The sequence below is a fragment of the Myotis daubentonii genome, chromosome X (assembly GCF_963259705.1).
Source record: "Myotis daubentonii chromosome X, mMyoDau2.1, whole genome shotgun sequence".
Classification (NCBI taxonomy): Eukaryota; Metazoa; Chordata; class Mammalia; order Chiroptera; family Vespertilionidae; genus Myotis; species Myotis daubentonii.
This window is the reverse complement of record NC_081861.1, coordinates 132,551,152-132,577,543: the sequence shown is the minus strand read 5'-3', so window position 1 is coordinate 132,577,543 and position 26,392 is coordinate 132,551,152. Positions and strand designations below refer to the sequence as shown.

Sequence of the window (26,392 nt, the reverse complement as noted above, 5' to 3'; positions counted from 1 at the left end):
AATAAATTCAATTTAAAAAAACTATGAAGTTCAAAAGTTTGTGCTGTTCTTTTTGTCTTTAGTATATTTCCCATTAAAAATGTACACTCAGAGAACTATGTTTAAAAGCCCTTAAAATAAATATTTTCTCTGTGTGGTAATGTTGATATCTTTACACAAATGTTAGGTTCTTCATTTGTTTCCACTTGTTTTTCATTTTAAGTTTTTTTTTCTGTTCTGTTTTAACTTGATGCTTTAAATATGTTTACATTTTCCAAATTAAAAAAGAAAAGACATACTGAGAGAAGTCTCAGGTCCATCCTTACCCAACCCCTCAGCCCAAAGGGAATGTTTTTAGAATCTCCAGTTTTTAAGTCTATCACAGAGCACTGATTTATAAATAAAATAAATTAACAGTGAGGCCTTTGGAAGGGAGAACTCCTTTCTGAGCAAGGGTTGTTTTCCTTCTGTGAGAGCTGGGGGACAGCTGGAGCCCGTTATCACAAGCTCCCTGTCACAAACCCACGGCCTCCAACGCAATCTCTGCCATTAGGAGAATATCTATCATTCTTTTTTGAACTAGATCCATGAACTTGCTGGAGTACTTCAAAGGCAAAAAGAGAAAAAAAACAAGGTGTGCATGTGCTACCTGTTTTCCTGATTTAATAGTTTTTAAAATGCTATTTTGAGAGTTGTTCTTTCAAGCTCTCCCCATATCACGAAGTGAACAGAAGCCAACTCGGAAAGGTAGGTGAGGGGAAGAGCTGAGAATTTGAGGTCAACTGCAAAGTTAGCAAGATCTATTTAAAATGTGCAGCATACATTCAAAGAATCCAAATTTACCCTGAAATAGAGAAATAGGTACCATGCAAAAATGTTCTAAGTTTACTCTCTAGTATTATGATTGTCAAAACCCCACTGCTGCTTGGACATGCTATAAAAGTATTTCCCTGAAAGCTACATAAACTGTAACTTTTAAATCCAAGTAAGGTAGAAGGAATACTGACAAATTGTGTATCGCTAATAAGGTGTTTCAAATGAAAGCAAAAGCTGGAAAATGTGGTTTTCTCTCTGGTTTCTCAGGTGTTTCTCCCTAGTTCTGGTCTAGGACAGTGTGTGTGTGTTTCTGCATGTGTGGACGCCAATGGCCTGCCACAGCCCGGAGACTCTATCAAAGGTGACAACCACAGACTTGGTTATACATTTCATACCAACCCACAACCAACACAGGTTGCTTAGTGAGCAGGTTGCTTTTGGCTGGGAGAGAACTGCCCAAGGAATACAGGGTCTTCCAATGCCTGCTGGAGCTAAACCAGGGTAAAGAACGGATATATCCAGCAGGGATGCATTGAGAGCTGGTATGTGTTCCCCTATTTGAGATCTAGCATGCCCTGAAAGCCCACAGTAAAGATGCTAAAGCAGGCAAGACGACTTCCTGTGGACCCTCAAAGAGAACCAGGAGCCCCAAACCTCTGCTCCTCATTGTTGTCACTGTTTCAATTTAAGAAACCTGCAGGAAACAGTTTGGGTCTTGAAAAACAGCCTGGTGTTCACTTTTAAAGGAAAAACATCAATCTGGTTTTCATTTCCCTACTACCTAATTCCTTAAATAGTTTAGTTTAGTTTAAAATATAGTTTAGCTTCTTTTATTGTTCTCTCAACTCTTTAGTTAGCTCATATTAAGCTTATTACAGTAATTCTTAATCCCTATATTGTCTTATCTTCTTACTACTTTGCCCACATTTCTCTCATTCCAGCATTCCTTTACATTTTAATGATTTCACTTATGGACCCAGAAAAATATTTCTTGATTGTCTTGTATGTATCAGGCATTGATTCGGGCCCTGGAGACACCATGGTAACAAGATCTGAGTGAATTACATGAGGCTGTTTTGGAAACTGAATGTTTAAATGTTTGGTTATCATCCAATACATGAATAGTAGTATACAGTCTGTCCTTCAGAAGGAAGATTCTTTTGTTACAATTATAGGGCACACGAACACTATACAGTTTTTGCAAAGGAGTATTGTTCTAAGTTTGTACACATATTAACCAATTTAATCCTCCCAATGATCCTCTGGGTCAGTATAAGCACCTCCATTTTCAGATGAGTACCCTGAGGCCCCACAAGCATAAGTGACTTCTTTAAAGTTAGTCAGTGGTGGTGTTGGCCTTGACCCAGGCAGTCTGGCTCTGGATTGCCTTTTTCTGACCCCATGGGGCTGAGGCCTCCTTAAGGTTTCCTTCTGACATAATGGAATTTAAAACAGCAGGAGGCAAGTAGAGGCGTTTGCTGGAAAAAGAATCATGTTTCAGAGAAAACTGGCAATAAATATTGCTGATTGGCTGCCTGATAAGGATGGAATGGGGTTTGAAGGATTTCATACTCTCATGAAATAAACATGTGATTTTGACCTTCCAGAGGTGACAGAAACTATTCTAAGTATTCCATCTTTATCTGCCCCCCCCCGCCCCCCACTTTCAGCCTTCACTTTAGACTGTGTTCTTCTGGCAGAATCTTGCTCAAAATTGGCTGTGGCTTCCCAGGGCTGAAACACATATAAACTGAGAAACAGGGACACATCTGTCTTGGGACTAGCAAAAGGACAGCTGAATTGCTTGCAAAAGCTAAATAGTATCTTGCACAAAACCCCCTTGCCTTTTTTGTGGGTGTAGGAACTGAAGTCCAGAAAGGTTAAATAAGATTTGCCAAAAACCACAGAGCTGAACCCTAAAATCTTCTATAAGCTCATAATCAAACTGGTCCTAGTGATGAGTAAGCCCCGTGTCTTGGATGTCATGGTCATTACACACATTACAAATAGTGGTCCCCAGACCACAGCTTCAGCATCACCTGGGAGCGGTTAGAAATGCAGACACTCAGGCCTCACCCTGACCTGCTGAATCAGAATCTGCGTTTTAACAAGACACCCAGGTGATCATGAATTTTGAAGTTAGAGAAGTGCTGGAATGGTCACTAATTACATTTTCTAGATATTTTACTTGTGGGGGCGGGAGTTGCTGTTGACTATATTAGTTACTAGAGGCCTGGTGCATGAAAATTCATGCACTGGAGGGGGGGCCCTCAGCCTAGCCTGCCCCCTCTCACAGTCTGGGAGCCCTCAGGAGGTGACCCAGTGATCAGGGGAAGGTGACACCCCATCACACCTCTGCTGCTGCCACTGCCATCAGCACAAGCCTCGGCCGGCCCTGGTTACCTGAGCCTCAGGCTGTCCTGGTTACCTGAGCCTCAGGCTGTCCTGGTTACCTGAGCCTCAGAAAGCCCTGGGCAGCTGGGCAGCCACCATTCAAGGCTTACCTGTGCCTCAGGCATCGGCTGGGCAGCTGCCATACAAGGCTTGCCTATGCCTCGGGCTGGCCCTGGGCAGCTGGGGAGCTAAGGGGACTGGGGGACTCTGGAGGCAGGCGCAGGGCGGGCCCGGCCTTGCCACGTGCCTGCCACCCCAGCAGAGCTGAGGGGACTGGGTGGCACCATCTTGTGGCTGTGGGCACCACCATCTTTGAGGGCGGGCAGTCAATTTGTATATTCCCTTCTTATTGGCTGTGGGTGCCACCATCTTTGCAATGGAGGGAAGGTCAATTAGCATATTCCCTCCTTATTGGCTGTGGGCGCCACCATCTTTGAGGGTGGGCAGTCAATTAGTATATTCCCTCCTTATTGTCTGTGGGTGCCACCATCTTTGCAATGGCAGGAGGGTCAATTAGCACATTCCCTCTTTATTAGGTAGGATAAGCACATCAATCTCTTGAAAGGGTATATTCTAAGCCCCACCTGGTAATTTAACCTAATGTTATTTTCAGTTTGTTTTATGGAACATCTAGACTTTTTATGATCCAGTCAGTCCTTGGTGAACGTAATTTAAGGTTTCAGATGTAGAAAACTATGTTTTTATGAGATCCAGAAAAAAATGGCCAATAGTCCCCCATCTTTACACTGACTCATGTTGGTGTCTTTTTCTTCAAAGCAAGTTAATTACCTTTGTCAAATCCCAGCAAGTCCCTTTAGCATAATGAGCACACATAAATCTCAGCCCAGCTCCTACCCAAGGTAACATGAAGTAATCAAAATAATAATAGTAACAGCGACTACTTATGTGGTGCTGACAATGTGTCTGATGCTGTTTTAGTAGTTTAATGTATAAAAAACTCACTTAATCCTCTAAGCAATCCTGTATGATGGATGAGAACCCTGAAACACAGAGAGGTTAAGTGGCTTAACCAAAACCACACAGCTGCTTCACGGTGGGAATTCTAATCTAGGCCATTGGTCTCCAGCGTCCATACTGGTACCCACAACAACACATTGTTTCTCAAAATTCAAATTAATACTAAACAGGGTTGGAAGAGTTCCTTATTAAAATTCTCTCATAATAAAAACCATCATTGACTTAGGAAAATGTAATTCACTTCAACGATTTTACTCAACAAAAATAAGAAAACTTAGAGGCCAGCAGCTATCAAGACATTATTTTACAAAGTTAAAACATTACCGTTCATCTCTAATTCTTGATTATGACTGCAAGACTATGCAGTCTGCTGCTTGGAAGTGCTTTCAATGTCCTTGTGCCTGTAATTGGAATCAGCTCTGACATTAAAATGGCATTGTGTTTTCTATAAATGAAAAGCAGTTGTGAACTTGGAGGATTTGTGACATTGCTGGCTTTGCTTGCCTATTAAATCAATGGTCTCGTTTCTCATTTTAGCTGCAGACAGCTCAACACTGTTTGTAAAGGAAATGTTAAGGACAATTCCACAAAGCCTTGTGCTCTGGTTGAAGTGGAGACGGAGGTATCTCCTGACATGTCCCTAGAACATTAGAGTCCTGGAAACACGGAGTGAGAAGCCCCATAGGAACCAGAGGATGCAGCTTCTCATGTGCATGAATTCAGCTCTCCTTAGGCCTCCCTGACTGACTCCACACATAGCTACGTCCTTTGCCTTACACCAGAAAGACCCCACAGTATCTGAATTGTCTTCTGTGGCGCTGAAGGGAAGGGAACTCTTGCCATACCACTGGAAAGGGCACTGCCCAATGATTGATGAAAAAGAAATGACTCACAGAAATACAATGAAGGGTCATTTTCCCAACTGCAAAGTACACATAGAGATATATTTGCTTAATAGGGAGCACATTTTGATTCTTTTTCCTTCAATTACTTCTGTTTGCACTGAAAACACAAAGCAAAATAATGCACATGCCCAGGCCTGGTACAGGTAAAGAACTGTGGTTATAGCGTAGGAAATACAAAATCTGTAAGTCCCAACCAAAAATCATGAATATCCTGTTGCCCATGAAATGCACCCCACTGAGTGGTTGGCTAGAAGCCACTGTCAAGCCATTGTCCCTGTGGGTGTATCTAAACAAAATTTAAGTTTATATAAGTTAGTGTGTAAAGTAGTTTGAAGTGCTGGCTGCCCACAGGGAGAATGGCAAAGTGGTTCCTAATTTCTTGATGCTCTCAGTTCCTGTTGGCTTGTGTGAAACTGGGTGTCAGGACCCCTATCAGGTCCCCTGGGATCCCATTTCTGTGCCCCCCCACCCCAAACTCAAGGGCCATGAGTAATGACTTGGGGTAAGACAGCATGAAACCCCAGCTGCCTAGCACTGGGGTGGATCAGGACAACTTGGAGGTGGACTGATCCTTGAGTGCCCATCCTCTTTGGGACTTTACCTAAGATGATACCCTTGCTTGGCTCATGCCCTTCCTATCCTGGTTTCTTTTACTGCCCCCCCCCAGGGGAACTTCCTTTAAAATCAGTTACACATGAATTCTCATCTTGGGTTTACTTCTGGGAAACCCTACCTAAGAGACGACTCTATGCAGCTAACTCCCCAGCTGGCTGCTACTTTGAACTTGGCCTCCCCAGCAGCAGTTCTCATGTGCATCTGACATAGTACCTAGCATACCCTTTTCCTACCACAAATCTGTCCATAATCTTTAGCGTCAGTTGACCTAACATGATTAAAATGGCGGGAGCCTAAGCTGAAATATTATAGTCTTAGTTGAGAAGAATGTGCAGTGTAAAACAAGTACAGGATAAATAAATGTTCAAATTAATTTTAAAATAAACCTTCAGGAAGTGGAGTTGGTTTTTGTTTTTGTTTGTTTCTTAGAGTTGGTGATCTTGCAGTTCCAAGGAGTTATAAACTTGCACAATAAGCAAAAGGAAAGACATTAAATCTGCACACACATTAAGATATACCTTGAAAATTGCTTTTTGACCAGATTTTTAATATGATCTTGTTTTCTTATAATTTTTCTAACTCTCTGGGTTTGCATGTGGCAAAAAATTCTGGGTCCCATTAGGTTCCACTTATTCTGACACCTCTGAAGCAAGTCCAGCCCATGAACTGTGGCACATGAACTGTGATGAACCCAGTGAGAACTGACAATCCGGACAGGGCCATCCTATGTCATTGAGCAACTCAGCTTTCACAAACACACAGAAGCATGGCTTACCTTTACTCCCAGGGCTTCTCCAGAGATGACAGCAACTGTCACACCATCCTTACTGGGTTTAGGAATTTCTTTACTTTTCAGTTCCTGGTACTGAGGCTCTACCATCTTCGCTGAGCTCCTCAAATTAACCCATAGTTGTAGGCCATGGGCTGGCTCCTCTGAGCATGGCATCTCAGCGTGAAGAATGCCTCGGCCTGCAGTCATCCACTGCAAATAAATGACCAACAAGAGGGAAATGTAACCCAGGCTTGAATAAGGCTGAAGGTGGGACCATTATGACACAGTAACTAAGTGAGGTACCTTACAAGTGCTTATTTCACAGCCCTGGGCCTCGTGAGGAATAAGAAAACAATGATAACTTCTGGAGTCCTTTCTAGTTTTCCCAATGTATCCCATGCTTCCTATTTTAATTCAAAGCATCAGATCTGAAATTCATACTAATAGAAGGAGTCTCTCTTTAGTATCCTGAGTCTTCAGCTGAGCACTGAGATGGGGAGATGCAGGCAGACAGTATATTGGGAATTGCTCTTGGGAGCATCTTAAGAAGAAGAAGAAGAAAAAGCATGACTGGGCAGGGGGTGATGCCAGCCAGCAATACAGTTACAACAAAGGCCTTAGCCAATCTAACAGGGAGGTCTGAAGTTGGATAAACCTTCAGAATTTTCCCAAATTCAGATGAGGTAGCCAGGTTTTTTATCCCCACATCAGCAAGCCAGTGATTGTGTGTCAACCCCCCAGGAGGGAGCACAACCTTGGAAGAGGCAGTTCTTGCTGCAGAGGGCAGTGCCCAGGGTGGGATGCAGCTGTGAGCCATCAGCAGTCAATATTCGCAGCAGCTGGAGAATGGGTAAGTGCAAGGGCATAAAGATACATGTGCAGGCCCCATAGTATCCACTATACCATGGATGGGTGACTTGAGTTACTTGCTCAATTCCAGTAATGGAGCCCTCACTACTTGGAGAAAACAGTCATTGTCTTCACTGTTATGCAGATTCTTCAAGCATTCATTTATCCCTTTATTAAGAGCATATTAGGGAAGAAGAATGGAACATGATAGATTTCCTGCCTGTCTTAGCTTGGGTTCTCCCACAGAAGATCCTGAGACAAAGACTTCAGTGCCGGTAGTTTATTTGGAAAGTGGTGCAGAAAGCACAAGCAGGGAAGAGTGAGCTAGGCAAGGGAGAAAGCCAAAAAGGGGAGGTAATGAGCAGGTTAAATCTGTGGGTACCTGGAGCTTAACCCCACTGGGATCCACACAGACATACTTTATAATTGTTGCATGGAGGGCAGAAGAATCACCACGTCCCTGGTCAGGGCACACCAGTCATCATAGACTTTTCAAGGCCATCTCCACTTTATAATTCTGCTCCAGTGAAAGGTCACTGTTAACTTTTGGCCACAACTCTATCCTTTTGCTTTTTTTCCTTCAAATTCCATGTTCATTAAAACACCATGAGTCAAATATTTGCAGTTATTAATCTGCCAAAAATGTAAATGATCCCAGAAAGTAGCTGATACAGAGTTCGGATTTACAAAACTCGCAAAGATTACCCAAGCATTTCCTAGAGATTTTAAATTCTAATACATATCAGACAAGACTAGGATGGTGTCAGGGTTTGGGTCATTGTCTTAAGTGACAATGCCTACTCCTTCAAATGAGCTATAGATAAGTAGTAAACTGTTTCAAATACAGCAGAAAGATCTATAAAGATGAGGATTAAAACTGGAATGCTGAATTTGGCAATTGGGACATTATGAGTGACCGTAAGCTGAACAGCTTCACGAAGTGTGTGGGGATTGCTGAGAGGCCAACACTGATTTCAGTGAGTGAAGAATGAAATGGAAGATAAAGGAAGTTGAGACAGTCACTCTTGATTACTCTTTTGAGAAATGCAAGTAAGAGAAAGACTAGGTGGGAATTAAAAAGTGATTGAGGGAATCAAGAAAAGTGTGAAAGAGGAATACGAGAGACCTGTGCAAGTTTCCAGGTGTGAATGTACTGGCAGTTGGCAGATCAAACATGCATACCCAATGACTAGTAAACCATCAGCAATTCCTTGTTCTTAGCCATACCTGCAGGTCTCCTGGGTTCAACTGACCAACGTGTCCACAGAAGTCTTCATGGGCCATGCTGCCCCCTTCTAGGAGGTAAGATACCTTTGAAAAACAAGCATAAGAGCAAGTAGCTGTTGGATAGCTGTGAATAGTTGTTTACTTTTCCCACAGAAAATAGGTTGAAGAGAGTTTCAGGAGTAAATAAGATAGTAAAGAGGGCCAGCTGAGGGAATGAATCTCAGTGAAAGGGCAGTGCTAGCCCACACAACGTCTTTGAGATAATTTCACATAGGAGCCACTTCCTTCCAGCAGAGACAGACCTGGGCATGTCAGAGCTTAGACCCATAGGCTATGGCCCTGCCATGGTGGGTCCTGGAGCTCAGGGTGAAAGAGAAGCAGTTCCTGTTAAAACAACAGGGGCCCAGTGACCAATGCCACATCCACCAAGGTATGCGGAATGACAGACCTAAAAGCTAACTTGAGAACACTTAAAGTAAATGTATTTCTGACACCAGGCACATAAACTCACTAAGTAATCAATAAATTTTGTAAAATATGTCAAATGACTTCATATGAATTAAAGTCAACTTTTCCAGAGGCAAGCCCATACTAAAGCTAAAAGTGAAAAGAAATCTGGGCTGTTCAATAAAGTAGTCACTAACTGTGGTTGCCATTTTTTGATATTTCCATCCCTATGGAGATGTCCTTTAACATTAACACTCCTAGGCTCTTGCTGTACTTCACCACCCCTGGGAAGGAAACAACTTAATCTGACTGGTGGACGTGAAAGCAGAAATTGCTTAGCTGAAGCCCTGCCCCTCTCCTTCCCACAGAAAGCAAGCGCCCTCTTTTACTCTGTCTCTGTGAGAAGGGCCAACCCTAATGGTGGTGGCCTGCAGGAATCCCGCACAGCCAATGATATCTGAAGAAAGTCTGTTTGTTTCAAGTGCAGTATTCAGAAGCCCAGTTGCCTGCATATATAAGCCATATTCCCCAATCTCAGCTTTATCAGAAGTAAAGGTATATTGTCTGCCATCTTTCTTACTCTTTTATCTTCTCAACTACTTCAGAATTCAGACTAGAAAAACAGGCATTGTTTATTCTGCCTTCTCATACGTCAAACTAAGGTCAATGAAAGACGTGATACCATCGTACTATTGAAATCTTATACCCTTATAATAATCCCACCTCTTCTTCAGCTATTGGGTGCCAGTTCCTGAAACTAAATGTTTATAGAGCACTTACTACAGTGCAAATCGAAGCTAGTTGACATAAGGACTTTCCCTGTGTCATCCTGCAGAGCAATGTCATTGAAGTGTATAGAATGGCCTCAGTAGCAACTTTTATCCAAGCAGGTGACTACAGAAATTGAAGGTTCTAGATTGTGACGGTTAATTTTATGTGCCAACTTTACTGGGCTAAGGGATGCCAAGATAGCTGGCAAAACCTTATTTCTGGGTGCATCTGTGAAGGTGTTTCTGGAAAAAAAATGAGCATTTGAGTCCATAGCATAAAGAAGATAGCCCTCACCAATGCAGGGGATGGCGCATCACCTGATCCATTGAGGGTCCAAACAGAACAAAAAGGTGAAGGAAAAGCCAATTCTTGCTCTCTGTTCTTTAGATAGAACATTTATCCTCTTCTGCCCTTAGATCAGACTCTGGGACTTATACCAGTAGCAAACCCCCACTCCAGTTTTCAGACATTGGACCTTGAAATGAATTATATCGCCAGCTTTCTTGGTTATCCAGCTTGTAGACACCAGATTGTGAGACTTCTTCACCTCCATAAGCATGTGAAGCAATTCCCATAATAAACTCCTCTTTATATCTATCTCTATATATCTTATTGGTTCTGTTTTCTGGAGAACCCTGACCAGATGTTAAGTCTTAAATCTCCACCTGGAAACTTAGTATAGCAATGGAAATGGTGCAACATTGGCTCAGAAATAGAAGAGACCCATTTGTATGGAAAATTAATAAATGATGACAGTCATTTCAAATCAATGGGGCAAGGATCCATTTTCTAATGAACAGTATTGGAACAATTGATTGACCATATGAAAAAAGGGAGTAAGCTCCCACTATACACAGAAACATGTTCCAAGTGGATGAGAGATTTAAATGTAAAAAAATATACTTCTAAGATTTAAATCTAAGGAGACAAGGATATAAAATGTATATGCAAATCGATCTTTGAGATCTTTATTATAACAAAAAGACAGGAACAATCTGGATGATGGGTTAATAGAATACACTTAGCTAAAGTATGGTATACCTACATAAGGGAATATTATGCAACTGTTAGAGTAATATTTATATATGTAATATAAATCTCTATTTAATGACACAGAAAATGACATATTATTTTATCAAAAAAGCAGGTTACAGAACAGTAATTTTATATAAAGGGTTCATATACAATGATCCATGTAAATGGGTTTATTTAAATAACATTGGATCCAGTTATGTCAGGATATGCATGGAGGTGCTCTTACCAAAGGGGTTCATTCACCTGTGCACATTAAGCCCAATCAAACTTGAACAGGAGTTATCTGCAAAGAAACTAAAGGTTTATTTAAGGAAATGATGCCAAACTTGGAGTCACACAGGTGAGCTGTTATCGAAGACCCGGCTCCCCGTGGCTTCCAGGGGATGGGTTATATAGGGGAGAAATCATTAATCATAGTAACTAAGGGAGTTAGGATCGTGGTCTCTATTGATTGATTGTTGCTAGGATATGGGTAGCTGATCATTGTGGCTAGGCCTGATGTCAACCATGGCGTTGCTCTGTCTGGTTTCCCAAGGGTGTGGTCAATGGGATCTTTCTGCTTTTCTGGGCCTGGAGCTGAAACACAACTGAGGCCTAAATGACATATTTAGTTTGACCAAAGATCTGTCTCTATGGTCAACAGACCTAGCCTTTGTTCCTAAGATTAATTGATGCTGACCAGAATCTCATTGTCCTAAGCCAAGGGCTTAGTGAACACGCAACAGAGAAGGAGGCAGGTGAATCAGGGTGTTCCTAGGCTGGACAAGGCCAGTTTAAATCAAAAGGAGAAAAGGTCAGAAAAGAAATGAAATTTCTGTGTGGTTACAGAGCCTGCATGGACACATAGCAAAATGTGAACTGTGGTCATCTCTAGATGGTGGAATTGCATCTACATGTTGTGGCCTTTCCACTTTTCTTATAGTTTGGGTGTTCTGGAATGAGTACTGTACTTTTGTACAACAAAAACAAGCCATTTGTTTTGGTAAAATATAAAGATGCTGCTGGTAATCCGTGAATGAAAATAAGTGATATGCTTTGTTCCTAGGTGAACTTTGTTCCTATTAATGAACTGTTTTGGTAAACTAGGGCTGGGCAGGAAGACAGAGAGACATACGGGAAAACACTAAGAATCAGAAGAATAACTCCATGTTACATGTGAGTACAATGTAGCTAGCTCTGACTTCAATGTATTAGCAAGTGGAGAAGATTTGGAAATGCTATAGAGGACTCTCAGGCCAAAACAGGATTCAAGCACAAAGCTTAAAAATTCCAAATTTCAAAGAAGCAGCCCAACTACCAGGAGCATTGCCTAGAATTGCTTTCCTTTTCCTGTTATGCATGCATTTGTAATTAAAAATAACTGCATAATATAGGCAATTTTCATTGTTTGGGCTGAAACTCTCCTTTAGGTTCTCAAAGGAGTCTCTTTCAAATCATATTCTTTCCATCCCATAAGATTTTTTCAATTATCCAAGTTGAGGGGCTTTCAAGTTGTTAATCATGTCAGGCAACTTTATAAAGTAAATTATGAAATTATTTCATTTAAAGATGAAAATGTCCATGGACACCAAGAGAGGTTTTTGTTTGTTTGTTTGTTGGTGTTTTGGTTTTGTTTTGTTTTTGCAAATTTTATTTTAGAAAGCAATTCCAACGTTGTTTCTAAAAGATTGAGAAGACAATTGAAAAGGATACCCTTTTCCTCTAGTTTTGAGGTAGGGATTTCTACTTCTCTCTGGTAATACAAAAGTAAACCTCACTTCTCCCATCCTAAATACTATAAAATCTGAATTAGAGAGGTCTGGTCTATGAAGATTTGCTGAGTCTGCAATGCCTACCTTTGACTACTTACAGCAAAAACCATACTTTTAGTCTTTTGGGGGAAATCTGAAACCAAAGAAATGACTGACTCTTTATGATTATCTATCTTTCATTTTATTTATTTTTACTAAGCGGTATAAATGCTACACTGAGGCCTTAAGTCTAAATTAATGCCTGCAAAGAATTTTTTAAAAATCTCAAGCAATAATTTTTGAGTTGACACAATCCAGATGATTTTTTAGGACATTACATAATTGCTAACACCTGGAGAATTGCCATGGGTGGTTGATGGATTTGGGAATGTTATGTTTAAACTCAAGAGTTGCATGTTAAGTAAGAAATGTGTAATCAGAAACAGGTGTTTTCTTAAAGGACTTGTCATGCTTCCTGATCCTGCTTGTCCTTTTCCTTCTTCTAGCCCTAAACTTTCCATGGATCTCTACTAAATAGTTTTGCTTCCTTGTCTGTTATTTCTTTTTGTATTTTGTGTGTTTGTATTTGGAAGGAGAAGGGCACAAACCCACAACAATAATGAAAGAAAAGTGTCACTTGCAATGTGAAATTTAGGAAAGGTATACCTCAAAGAGCTATAAATTCAGCAGAATCACAGCACAAGATATAATATAGTTTGTTGTTTCTTTCTGGCTGATATTCAGAAGGAAGAGTGTGATGACCTAATTTGATATTACAGATGCAAGGCTTATTCTTTAAAGCAAAACGTCTATGTTATAGATAAAACTATGTTTTCTTATAATTTCTATTTGCTCTCAAATGGTGGTTTTTCTCTTGGTAGCTGAGTAGGAAAAGGAGGGGGGGAAAACACACAAATTGAGTTCATGGCTGATGAAAAAGGCCTGAATATGAGATTCTGGTGATCGTATTCCTGAATCTAACTATGCAGATGAGCTGAATTGCAGACTCCCTGAGAACCTTCCAGCTGCTTCTAAAACCCCAGAGCCAGGAATGCCCTTCCTCTTCAAACCCCACTCAGGATTCAATCTCCCACGGAATCTCCTCAAACTCCCCATGGCTCCTCATGTAGTCATCAAGCCAGCTTCTTAACTGATAAACTTGTATCTTCTAAATCCAAAGTCAGGGTGTTCACATTCATTGTTTTATTTCCACGGTTATGCTGAAGGAATCTCAAGAAAATGGTTTGCTAACTTCTATGATTAGCCAAATTTCCTACATACAAAAGTGTTGTGTCTGTACCCAGGGGGAAAGTGGGTGGTTAGAAGTACTTTTGTTTAAGAGTGCCCCCTGCTGATCCTAAACGTGTGCTCAATATTTTTCTGCAATAGGCCATGTATCTCTGTGGCAGGTTGTCATTGAGACATCAAACGATGAGCTACGTTGTGGTGTAGAGGGAGGTTCTTCTGCTCAGCACAGTCTCTAGTTAAAAGCTGTCAAGGCAGACACTTTAGAATGAAGTGCCTGAATACGCTCCCTTGCACACATGGTCCCAGGCAGTTTTGGGGCTCACAGGGCTCTTACAAAGAGAGAGAGGTTTAAGGGAACTATGTCAAGTCCCCTCTTGTTTTAATATTTTGTTAAAATTCCAAATAATAATAATATTTAATTAAGCACCTGATATCTTTTGATTGGTGCATTATTATTATTCCCTGATTCGATTCATTATAAGGATTTAATTTCTCAGACTTTTAGTCAATGTGTTCATTGTACTTGATATTACTGGGCCACAGTTTTCAAAAATTTGGACTTCAAGAAGCAATAAAACATTTTAGAATAAGGGGGTTTGAGCCTGGCCAGTGTGGCTCAGTGGTTGAGTGTCGACCTATGAACCAGGGGGTCACGGTTCAATTCCTGGTCAGGGCACATGCCCAGGTTGCAGGCTCGATCCCCAGTGTGGGGTATGCAGGAGGCAGCTAATTAATTATTCTCTGTCATCATTGATATTTCTATCTCTCTCTCCCTCTCCCTTTCTCTCTGAAATCAATATAAATGTATTTTAAAAATAAGGGGAAAATAAAGAAGTATCAAAAAAATAAGGGGGTTTGATATAGGAATGCCAACTTTTTGTCTCTTAAATAAACTTTAAATTTTGTAATAATTTTTAATCTCTTTCTCTCTCTCTCTCTCTCTCTCTCTCTCTCTCTCTCTCTCTCTCTCTCTCTCTCTCTTCTCTCATTTTTGCCATCACAAGGAAAATGTCATCACAGACTCATAAGTGGAAAATTAGAAAAATGAACATAATGATCAACCCTTGCGCACCTAAGAAACACTAAGAAAATATGAAGATAAAAGACATGAACACTAAATAGAAGTACATTAGTCCCAGTAGAAACATAGAACAAAGATTAATTTTGATGAATAAAAATCTGGAGGAATTGGGGAGTAATTCATGGAGGAGGCAAGACCCCACCTGGTCCTTAAAAGATTGGAATATTGGAGAAGGCTTAAGTGAGGTGGGGCAAAAGGGTTAATAGAAGGAGGAAAAGAGTTTTTAGGTTGTAATAAAAGGTCATAAGCAATGAAAGGACAATTTTATTTATTATGTTATTACTCGATAACAATTTGTCTCCTTGTGGCTACAAGAAGGACATAAATGATTGTCCTTAAATATCCAGGCAGCTAACCAACCTAATCCATTTTCTCATTATACTGGAAGTTCAGAGAAGTAAGAGCATTACTTTGCACTGACAGGCAGGAAAATTTGGAGCCCTCAACCATTGAGTCCCATAGTAAGTGAGTAACGGCAAGAGTATGAGGTGTTTAGTTTGGGGATCTGTATCACCTGTAGAATCTAATTTGTAATACTAATGTGTCAATGTATTGAGACAATATCAGATGTAGAGAAATCAACATTGTTCTAGAAGGAATAGGAGCATGGGAGAGTGGTGAGGCATGGGTCAGGGATCAGATGGGCCAGCCCAAGCCTGCCCTGTATGAGTTGTGTGAGCTTGACAAGTCAGCACTTCTCTGAGCCTCTGTTTCTTCATCTGTAAAATTGGGGGCTAACAATTCCTACTTTTCAGGATTGCTGGTGAAGCACAGAGGTAATACACTGAAAGCATGTGTAGCTTCTCATGAAACTGGAAGCTAATGTTATTGCATGGCAAATGTCATATGGGTTTAATCCTGTAAGGTAAGGCATTTCATTTTAAGTAGATTGATGGATAACTCCAAAGCAGCTTTGCTAAAAGTGTTGAATATCTGCAAGGAGCTTTTTATTGTGCAATGATCTATGTTAATTTATTGTGGACTTATTTTTAGTCTCACTTAAAAATTAGAATCATTTTAAATTTGCTGACATCGAAGAATATTTAATAACTGGTTGATAGTCTTTATTACATTGTGCCTCCAATTTGTCTACTTAACTCTAAGAATGCAGTCTCTCAGATATAAATAGTTTCTGTTTGTAATCATTAATCAGGTGGGGGGAAATGGGGAAATTTGTTAAGAATTTATGTGAACTACTTTGAAAGAATATTTCAGTGAAACTGCTATTTCCTCATGTAACCTATGTTCATTGACAGACCAGGGCTTAAGTCTGCTGTGGGAACTGTCTGCTCACTGTAGGATGTCAGCAGCATTCCCGGCTTCTACTCACTAGATGGCAGCAGCATCCCCCAGTTGGTATGACCGGAAATATCTCCAGAATGGGCAAAATCACCTCCAGTTGAGAACCACTGACATAAGACAGTCTAAAAGCTGAACTTTTAGACTAACGATAGTTCCAATTTAACATGATTGGATTACTTTGGGAGTTTCCGGATATAGAATTTTGGCCATCCATTTATAAATAAAGAATGAGTTATGCTTTCAAGGCTGTCCCCAGTAATGGCCCAACCTACAGCCTTAGATCCCCCCCCCCAACACATACACACACATCCAATTTTTAAATCCAAATAAACTACTCACCATTTAGTCTATCCCCATACTATGCCCTCCATCTTTACCCCCACTATCCAGTGAATCATATCTAACTTATTCCTTCAGATTTTACTAAATGGCTAAAATTTTCCTGAATCCCTCCCCGATCCTTCTGTTAGAAGTGCTAGCTTCCCCCTTAGAACATGAAACTTCTTCAACTGGACATCTCTTATTCCTTCCTAAACTTCTTCTAACTTTCTTGCAAAGTAGAAGTCCTCTACCCCCAGGACTAACTCACACATGCATGTAAGCATATGTGTGTGCATGTACACACACACACACACACACACACACAAACACACACACACAATTTTAATTTCCGTTCAGCCAGGGTACATGTGGAAGAGGAGAAAGTTGTGATCATAAATTGAGACACTCTTTTAAGTTTCATGGGAACCTCTCATAGTCCTCAAATATTTCATGGAGGAAGCTGCCCCTAGGTCATCCTCCCCATTACACATTGCCATATACCATTAGCTTATCTGGTTGACTGGGATAGAACGTAAACTGGGCTGATTTTATGTGGAGGAAGCAGACCCAAGTCGAAAGCCTCAGCAAGAGTTCCTGGAGAGCAGGTGAGCATCAGGAGCTTCACGAGAACACTTTTTCAAAAAAAAAAAAAAATATATATATATATATATATATATATATATATATATATATATATATAATTGATTTTTTACAGAGAGGACGGGAGAGGGATAGAGAGTTAGAAACATCAATGAAAGAGAAACATCGATCAGCTGCCTCCCGCACACTCCCTACTGGGGATGTGCCCGCAACTAAGGTACATGCCCTTGATGGGAATCGAACCTGGGACCCTTGAGTCCATAGGCTGATGCTCTATCCACTGAGCCAAGCCGGTTAGGGCATGAGAACACTTTTTTTTCTCCAAATATGGCATAAGAAGAGGGCATTTTGAAAATATTAGTATTTTAAATAACCAATAGGCATAGGTCGAAACTCTAAAAATACAAAAAGAAAAAGAGAGAGTGAAAATTAACTCTTTCTCATCATCCAGTAACCTTTCCTGGGAGGTGCATTACCAGTTTCTTGGGTATACTTTCAGAGAAAACTTAGGCATATCCAAGAATAAAGGCATCAGTGAAAATAACCCAAGTGTCCATCAACAGATGAGTGGATAAATAAAATGTGGTACGTTCATATAATGGAATATTATTCAGTCATAAAAAAGAAATGAAGTACTAACATAAACTACAACATGGATGAACCTTGAAAACATTATGCTCAGTGAAAGAAGCCAGACCTGAGAGACTACATATGGTATGATTCCTTTTCTATGAAATGTTCAGAATAGGCAAATCCATAGACACAGAAAGTGTGGTTGCAAGAAGCTGGGGGAAGTGGGAATGAGGACTTATTGCTAATGGGTATGGGATCTTTTTTGGGGGGAGATGAAAATGTTCTGTAATCAGGTGATACTTGCACAATCATATGAATATACTTAAAACTAATTAATTTTTTAAAAGTTTTGTGAATATATGTTTGTATCTGTCATAATGTGTTTGTTTTTTTCTCTAAGCACTATCTTCTTTTGGCATCAAGACATGAATTTTGTAATTTTATTTTCTTTGCATCAATGTAGTCTGTGGAAGTAATCATTCACTAAATTAGTCTGTTTTCCCAATAATAGAATTGATAATAAACAATTTTAAGAGAATAAAGGTATAGTCTTTTCATACCTTTATATTTGCTTCTTAAACAAATCCTACACTGCCAATTCTGTACCTTGCCTTTGTCACTTTCCAACTATCATGGAGATTGGTTCTATATTAGGACATAGCAAACTATGAAGTTTTTCCTGATTGCTGTGCAATTTTTCCTAATGGCTGTGCAGTATACCCTTTTATGGACACATATATTAAACCATTAGTTCTCAACTAGGGCAATTTGGTGGCCCCCTGCCCTGCAACAGACATCTGGCAATGTCTGGAGACATTCATGATTGTCGCAACTAGAGGTAACAGGTGCTTCTGGCATCTAGTGTAGCAGCAGTTCTCAACCTGTGGGTCGCGAACAATGAAAATACATCCTGCATATCAAATATTTACATTACGATTCATAACAGCAGCAACATTACAGTTATGAAGTAGCAACGAAAATAATTTTATGGTTGGGTCACAACATGAGGAACTGTATTAAAAGGTTGAGGCATTAGGAAGGTTGAGAATCACTGAGGCCAGGGATGATGCTGAACATCTTAGGACAGACTCTCACAACAAAGAATTATCCACTCAGAATGTTGAAAGTGCCAAGGTTGAGAAATCTTGATTTAAACAGTCCATGAGTAATGAATATTATTTACAATATTTTTTATAAATAACCCTACATAATATTCCATCTTCCAGATAGATAATTTCCTTACAGATAATTTCCAGATGATAGATAGATAGATAGATAGATAGATAGATAGATAGATAGATAGAAATAGAGACACAGATACAGATACAGTTAGATAGAGATAGATAGAGATAGAGATAGAGATAGAGATAGAGATAGAGATAGAGATAGAGATAGAGATAGAGGTAGAGGTAGAGGTAGAGGTAGAGATAGAGATGATAGATATATACTAATTCCCCTATTATTTTGGATACTTACTTTGTTCCTTTTCTACTTTGTAAAATTGCACTGGAATAAATATTCGTATAATGAGCTTTTATTTTTTTATGATGAATTTTTTTCCAGGAAATTAGATTCCTGAAAGTAGGATTACTGGGTTAAAGGGAATAATTTTCTCCCTGGGATTGTATAGTGATATTATTGCCATTGTGAATGGGATGTTCCCATTATATCTGGTCATTGCTTTTATTCAGGAAAATGGGTGATTTTTGCATGATTTATATGCATGTTTTGGTTGATATTCTTAGCACAGTGGTGCCAAGGGATGTCTTGGAGGTAAGGGTGGCTTTAGCTTCCTTCCTATAATCTGTTAGCTTCACCTCTCAATCATGCCAAATAAACATATAAGCTAAAATCCACGTGCTGGCATTGTAACTATAACTTCAGGACAAGTCCTGTGCCCTTGGTCCTCCTCCAGTCATATCGCCACCCAAAGTTGGAGGCAACCACTGTGGGGTTTTCTTTTTTTAGCATATTACCTACAAATTAATATTTTCCCTCTTCCTTTCCAATAGCTCTAACTCTTATTAACAGCTTCAAAGCTCCCAGAACCATATTAAATCATAATGGTGCTGGTTGATATTCTTGTCTTTTTTTTTCTCAAATTAACAGGGTTATATCTAATATCTCAGTGTTAGATATGACATAGGATGTTCATTGAACAATAGTCTTTATAATGTTGGGAAAGTATCCTTCTCTCCTAGTTTCCTAGAGTACTTTCCCTTCCCTCCCCCCAAAATAGATATTAATTTAATAAAGCTTCCTCCCCACAGCCTTGATTCCATAATGGTATGATAAGTTTTGAAAGTGCACAGCAAGCTAGAAAAAGCAGGCTGTATGGGAGACAGGAGATTTGAATCCAGTGTGAGCTTTCCTGTGAATCACCAGGACCTTTCCTTCCTCTTCAGGCTATTGTTCAGGCATTGCCTGCAAACTCTGCTGGCTGCCAACCAGTGAATGCTAGTGTGGCCATTCTAGTGGGCACACCCTTAGAAACAAGGAAGGTTTGTTCTCCTGATCAACAAACCTGTTGAGGCTTGTAGTGAAGAACTTTTAAAACATGTCTAAGCTCAACTAAGAACATAATGGACAAAAACATCCTAAAATGTCCCTGAGAAGCAGGCATGACAGTTTAGTCCTGACAGTTCTTAAATTTAACTAGGCAGGAGTGACCAACCATCTTGGTTTCCCCAGGACTGAGGGGATCCAAGGGACACTGGATGTTCAGTGCTAAAATCTGTAAAGTCATGAGGCTATAATTTGAAGGAAGATGTTAAAAGGCATAAAATGCATTTCTTCTCATCCACAGAGTGTGAACTTTGATGGTTTTTCAAGCTAAACTAAACCTTATCAGGGCATGGATTAAAAAGAGAAGAATGTTGCCCAATTTTCAGATCTTTCTTTGTTTCTGATCATTTACAGTTGCTCTAAACCAGCGGTTCTCAACCTGTGGGTCACGACCCCTTTGGTGGTCGAACGACCCTTTCACAGGGGTCGCCTAAGACCATCCTGCATATCAGATATTGACATGACGATTCCTAACAGTAGCAACATGACAGTGATGAAGTAGCAATGAAAATAATTTTATGGTTGGGTCACAACATGAGGAGCTGTATTTAAAGGGCCAGAAGGTTGAGAACCACTGCTCTAAACAAATCAGGGGAGGGGGGGTAGATATCAGGCCTGACCAGAAATAGGTCACTGCAAAATTATTCCACCACTCAGGCCTCTGGAAAACAATGCTCCCCAGAATCTAAACTCCTGGCAGGAAATACTGAACAAATTTTCCCCTTTGTCTTTGTGACCACCAGCTGTGCCTCCTCCAGGACATTTCTCCCTCCTCAATTTTCAGGCAAGTCTTTAACAGAAAATATACAGCTAGCCAAACCAAAGAGCTAAGTTTTTTTAAAAAAAATTATTAACATTAACTCAGTAAAATCAGGTTCTCTTATCTCATAGAATTACAATATCTCTAATTTGCAAAGTCATCTAGAGGAGCACTTCTCAAATGTTAATGTGCACATCAATCACTTGAGGATGCTCTTAAAATGCAGGTTCTGATTTAGCAAATCTCAGGAGGAGCCTGAGGTTCCAGGTGAGACCAGGTATACCCATCACACTGAGGTAATAAGAATTTTGTAGAATAATATTCTCCACATTTCTTTGATTGTGTATCATTATTAATTTTAAAAATGAGCATGCACTGAAAATATGTGTATTTATTTATATTTTATATTCATGTGTTAGTACAGCGTAATTTCATTCTTATTTTAAAAATCCTTCTGAGCTCTCATATTTTTTTTATTCCAGCACAGCACTGACTCATGTAGTACACAACCATTTTAAGGAACACTGAATCTGGTAACACACCCATTATGTTAACACTCAGTGCATGTTTGTATTCCCCAGAAATACAAACTTCAACTCGGGGAGGCTGTTCTACCTCCGCATAATGAATTGTTATAAAGTTCGTCCTTCTTTTGGTTTGATTCTATGCTTTGTATCCAAAGGTTTACCTTTAAGAGGTATGCAAAACAAGCCTAATCCCTCCTAACACTACTGAAAACCCTATCACTGAAAAGGGCCTGATTTCCTTACTATAAACAGAGCTTCTATAAAATAACACCAGCAGGCGAAACCGGTTTGGCTCAGTGGATAGAGCGTCGGCCTGCGGACTGAAGGGTCCCAGGTTCGATTCCGGTCAAGGGCATGTACCTGAGTTGCGGGCACATCCCCAGTGGGAGATGTGCAGGAGGCAGCTGATCGATGTTTCTCTCTCATCAATGTTTCTAACTCTCTATCTCTCTCCCTTTCTCTCTGTAAAAAATCAATAAAATATATTTTAAAAAAAAAATAATAATACCAGCAAACCAACAGAAAAAAATAGGGCAAGGATATAAATATGTATGGTAAACAAATGCTTAAAAATGAAAAGTTAATCACTTCACTCAGATAAAAGAAATACAAATTAAAACTATCATGAGGCATTATTTTTCACTTGTCAAAACATCAAAGATAAAGAGAAGTTGGGTAAATATATTGTGTTGATGATACTGAGGGAAAACAGGTACCCTCATACATCATTGCAGTCATGTCAACTGATACAACCTTCACAATAGATGTTTAATAAAGCCAGTAAAGATTTGCTTTTTGAAGAATATTGGGAAAATGCTAAGAGTATAATGTTAAGTTTAAAAAAGACACAAAACATATACAGCATGATACCAGAAGAAAGTACTAGAAGAAAACACATCAAAACAATAACAATACCTACTTCTGGATGGAAAGATAACTTAAGAAGTAATTCTAACTTTGTTCTTTGTACTAATAGCATCTTCAAAATTTATAGCAAGCCCGTTGAAAATGCTCCAGGGATGTATAGAGCAAGAGCAGAACAGACTTGCTGGACCCCTCGGACAATTCAATATGCAGTCAGTGAGCCATGACTGTTAGTTATGTCAAGTGCTGTGCCAAGACTGAGGTAATGAGCCCTAGCTGGTTTGGCTCAGTGGATAGAGCGTCAGCCTGTGGACTGAAGGGTCCCGGGTTCAATTCTGGTCAAGGACATGTACCTTGGTTGCAGGTTCCCCAGCCCTGGTCAGGGTGCATGCAGGAGGCAACCAATCAATGTGTCTCTCTCACATTAATGTTTCTCTCTTTCCCTCTCCTGCTCTAAAAAAATCAATGGAAAAATATCCTTAGGTGAGGATTAACAAACAAACAAAGGACAGGTAATGGGGTGTAATGGGAATGCCCTTATGGAGGGCCACAAGTCTGGACACTTGGATACGGACTCCATAGCGACACCAATATGAATGGGATCTCTACCCATATGGGCTATAAGAACTCAGAGCTCCCACCACCCAATGCTTGAGCTTGGCCATACCATGGGTCATAGTCAGAGCCCTGCTGGACTTCACACCACCGGGCGTGTGCTGCCACTGTTGCCACCTGGCTTTAAGACCCCTGCCCACCTCTCTACCTGCAGACACTGCCAGTGATTGGGACTTTGCTCTGGACACTTGCTCTCTTGCTTCTATTGCATAAGCTCCCCCTCTCTGTGTGTAACCTGTGTGTGACTCTATTGGCTTATTGGTGCAGTCTTCCCTAATAAACCTGGCATTGTGGAAAGACACAACATATGTAACTCCTTTCATGGATGCTCCCTTGCTGAAGACAAAGGAGGCAATACCAGCCTACAAGTGGAACTGGTTTTAAATTGCATACTTTTAAAGTTTATATTAAGACCGAGATGACTCCTTGGCTTATCTACACTCCTGGGGGAAACTGATACAGTTGATTCTAGTTACTCTCAGTAGTAATATTCTATTAAAGGTGCCATGATCACTGAATTAGCAAACACTGAGCCACTGCTTCTAGAGAAACACAGGAATGTGATCCTGCAAGCTTCTGGCCACATTTTCGTTAACTGACCAACACATAACCTTGTTTTATATTTGTTTCCATTTAAAGACACTTTATTTAACATATATTGTTGATTAATTAGTATTTAACTCATAGCCAACAGCACTATAACTCATGCCTGAAAGAAGGTTATGTAACACACGTATTTTCTCTATAAGGCACCTCACAGCCTTTTGCACTTAGGAACACCAGACAGTACTTCAGTTGGAGGCCATTTTAAACAATGAATTAAGCAACAAAAAATAGCACTAACATGTAAAAAATGTGACATTAAATAGGCCTCAAGGAGGACACCTGTTTACAGTATGAGAGCTGAAACAGGAAGCAGAGCATCACCTTGTTCACCCTCAGCTGGGAACATGCACCCTGGGCCTGTCTGCACATCCATGAATCAAAAGTATTGATTTGGGGATTACAAATAAATTTAGCAAGTAGATGATTCATAAATACAGAATCCTCAAAATAATGAGGATCGACTATAGTTATGAATATATTTTTAAGGAAGATTCTTACTCAAAAGAAAAAAATCAAATACCAATCTTCTACAGCTAAACTCCTTGAGTAGTTTAAAGTTGAGTACCTTACAAATTATAGCAGTCCCCCTTTTCATAACAGAGAGGAGAGCAATGTATTTTGTCCTTTTATATAGTCATTGTCTTAAGGAAAAGCCATCTCTTTTTATTATTCAGTTAAATTTAGCCAGTGGTTATGGAGTATATCCAACTGGAAAACATGGAGATGTGTGGGATTATCTCAGCTGAAGCAATTTACAGTCCTCTTGGGCATGGCCAAGGGAGGTGGCAATTAAGGCAATTCTTCAATTGCCGCCTCCAATTCAAGACAGACAGGATATGATTGGGGTCACCATAGAGACCTAATATTCTGATGTGCATGAGCCCAGTAAAAAATATAATGCTAAGGAGACCAAATGAAGGAGAAAGTGCATCCTCTTGGGATTGTCTGGAAAGCCTGATGGAGAAAATAATATTTGAAAAGACGATGAAAGATTAGCAAAATGGTAACTGGAGCTATAGGATGGGATGGTGAGAATGTCTTCATACCAGTAGCAGAAGAGCACAGTGGGGACATATGATTTGGAACTGGCTCAGAATCCAGCAAGAGTATAGGGTAGGTGAAAGGAATGAAAAAGAAACTGAAAAGCAAATGGCTAAATGACGAAGGGAGACCTGACTACTTTGATCATTCGTGCTACATATTTCCAGAAGCTTCTTGCTTCATCCCTATAATGGTGAACTGTTTACCTGTCCATCTTTTGCCTCCTTAACTAGACTGCATACTGGAGGCAATCAATGGTCAGGCCTCATTCTTTGCTAGCCTCCCTCTCTCTGTGTTCTCCCCACACTCCCCAACATACAAACACACACACTAGTATGCAAAAGATCGCTCAACACCAATGCCTGCTTGCCACCAGCTTTCAATAAATATTTACTCATTTAATAATTGACTTGACAAACACACTAAATCTTTAACAAGCCCCGGTATGTTCCCAAAATTACTGGTTTTTCTCAAGGAGCAGATGGCTAAACTTTGTAACTATCCTGGTATTTTTCCAGAATATATGTATTAGTGGAGAACAGGAATTTTTGAAAGTGCCGCAATATTATATTACACATTTCTATTTCTATATCTAAAACTGAAAACAAATTTGCAGCAGAATCTCTATAAATTTTACAGTTAACTTTGTAAATGTATATGTATGTCCTTAAAATTCTCATTTTTAGGCTATGTTCTATTTTAACCACCTTGATTATATAAACTTAGAACTGAGTTTAAATACTCAGAGTGATCTTAGACTGTCTTTTGGGTTTAAACTATTATATTACATGAGGTTATTTCTGAATATTCTTGAAGAGAAACAAGTTTTAAATATAAAATTATTTTAATCATATCTTAAAGTTTTTCTCCTACCTCCAATAAATTTTAATTATATAAATATTTTAAGAAGTCAATTCTTGCTCTTAACTGCTTGAATAGGAATGTCTCCAGTGTTATAAATGCAAAGAATATTAAAAATCAGTAAATATACCCATTTGGGTATACGTCATGTAAAATAGATATTACAATTCTCTAATAGCCAGTCAATAGCCAGAAACTTATAAATTAATTTTTGCCAATATTCATTGCTTCAGAAGTTGAATTTATCATTAAAAATGATTAGTAAATTTTAAAAGAGGCAAGTTTTAAAATACACACTTTTGCAGTTAAATTATTTTACTTACTGTCTCAAAACCTCGATGTGGGTGATCAGGAAATCCACCTGGTCTACCACCTTTAAATTCATCAAACAGCAAAAATGGATCCAGATTTTTTAACTGAAATAAAAATAAAATTCAGCAAATTAGGCATGCCTTTTAAGCCACACTACTAGGAACCACATTCATGAACCGATCTAGAAGAATTCACTGAAAACCACATAGCCAATGAGCAACTTATTGAAATGAAAATTGCTTTCAGAAAAGAAATACACACACACACACACAGACACACACACACTGATTCACTGATTAAGTTAGAATTGACATTTTATGAGAAGTGTGAACAAACATTTCTTAATCATCTAAGAACTAAATAGTCCAGCAGAAACTGATAGAGTCTGTATCCTAAACAGATTCATGATCTCATGGGGGAACAGACTAGAAAGTCACTGATTGCACTGTGTTGATAAATGCTCTGGAGGAAGACACTTTATTACACATGAGTGGGGCAGGATCAGGGAAGATGTCACTTAAACTGGGTCTTGAAGTATATGTAGCAGTTCAGTAGAAGGGGGGGAAGGAAGATTATTCCAAGAAAAAGAGCAAAGACA

The 26,392-nt window shown here is 39.6% G+C and overlaps 1 protein-coding gene across 2 annotated transcripts in view; it reads right to left on the bottom strand.

Annotated features, from left to right (window-relative positions):
• The window catches only part of PIR (pirin), a 75,774-nt gene that overhangs the window by 42,392 nt on the left and 6,990 nt on the right, over positions 1 to 26,392 (bottom strand). For both annotated transcript variants that reach the window (XM_059679673.1, XM_059679674.1), the window contains exons 3-5: positions 25,806 to 25,898; positions 8,536 to 8,619; positions 6,463 to 6,669 (exon numbers count right to left, since the gene is read on the bottom strand). In XM_059679673.1, coding sequence (XP_059535656.1) covers positions 6,463 to 6,669; positions 8,536 to 8,619; positions 25,806 to 25,898 — 384 coding nt within the window. The remainder of the gene's footprint in view (positions 1 to 6,462; positions 6,670 to 8,535; positions 8,620 to 25,805; positions 25,899 to 26,392) is intronic.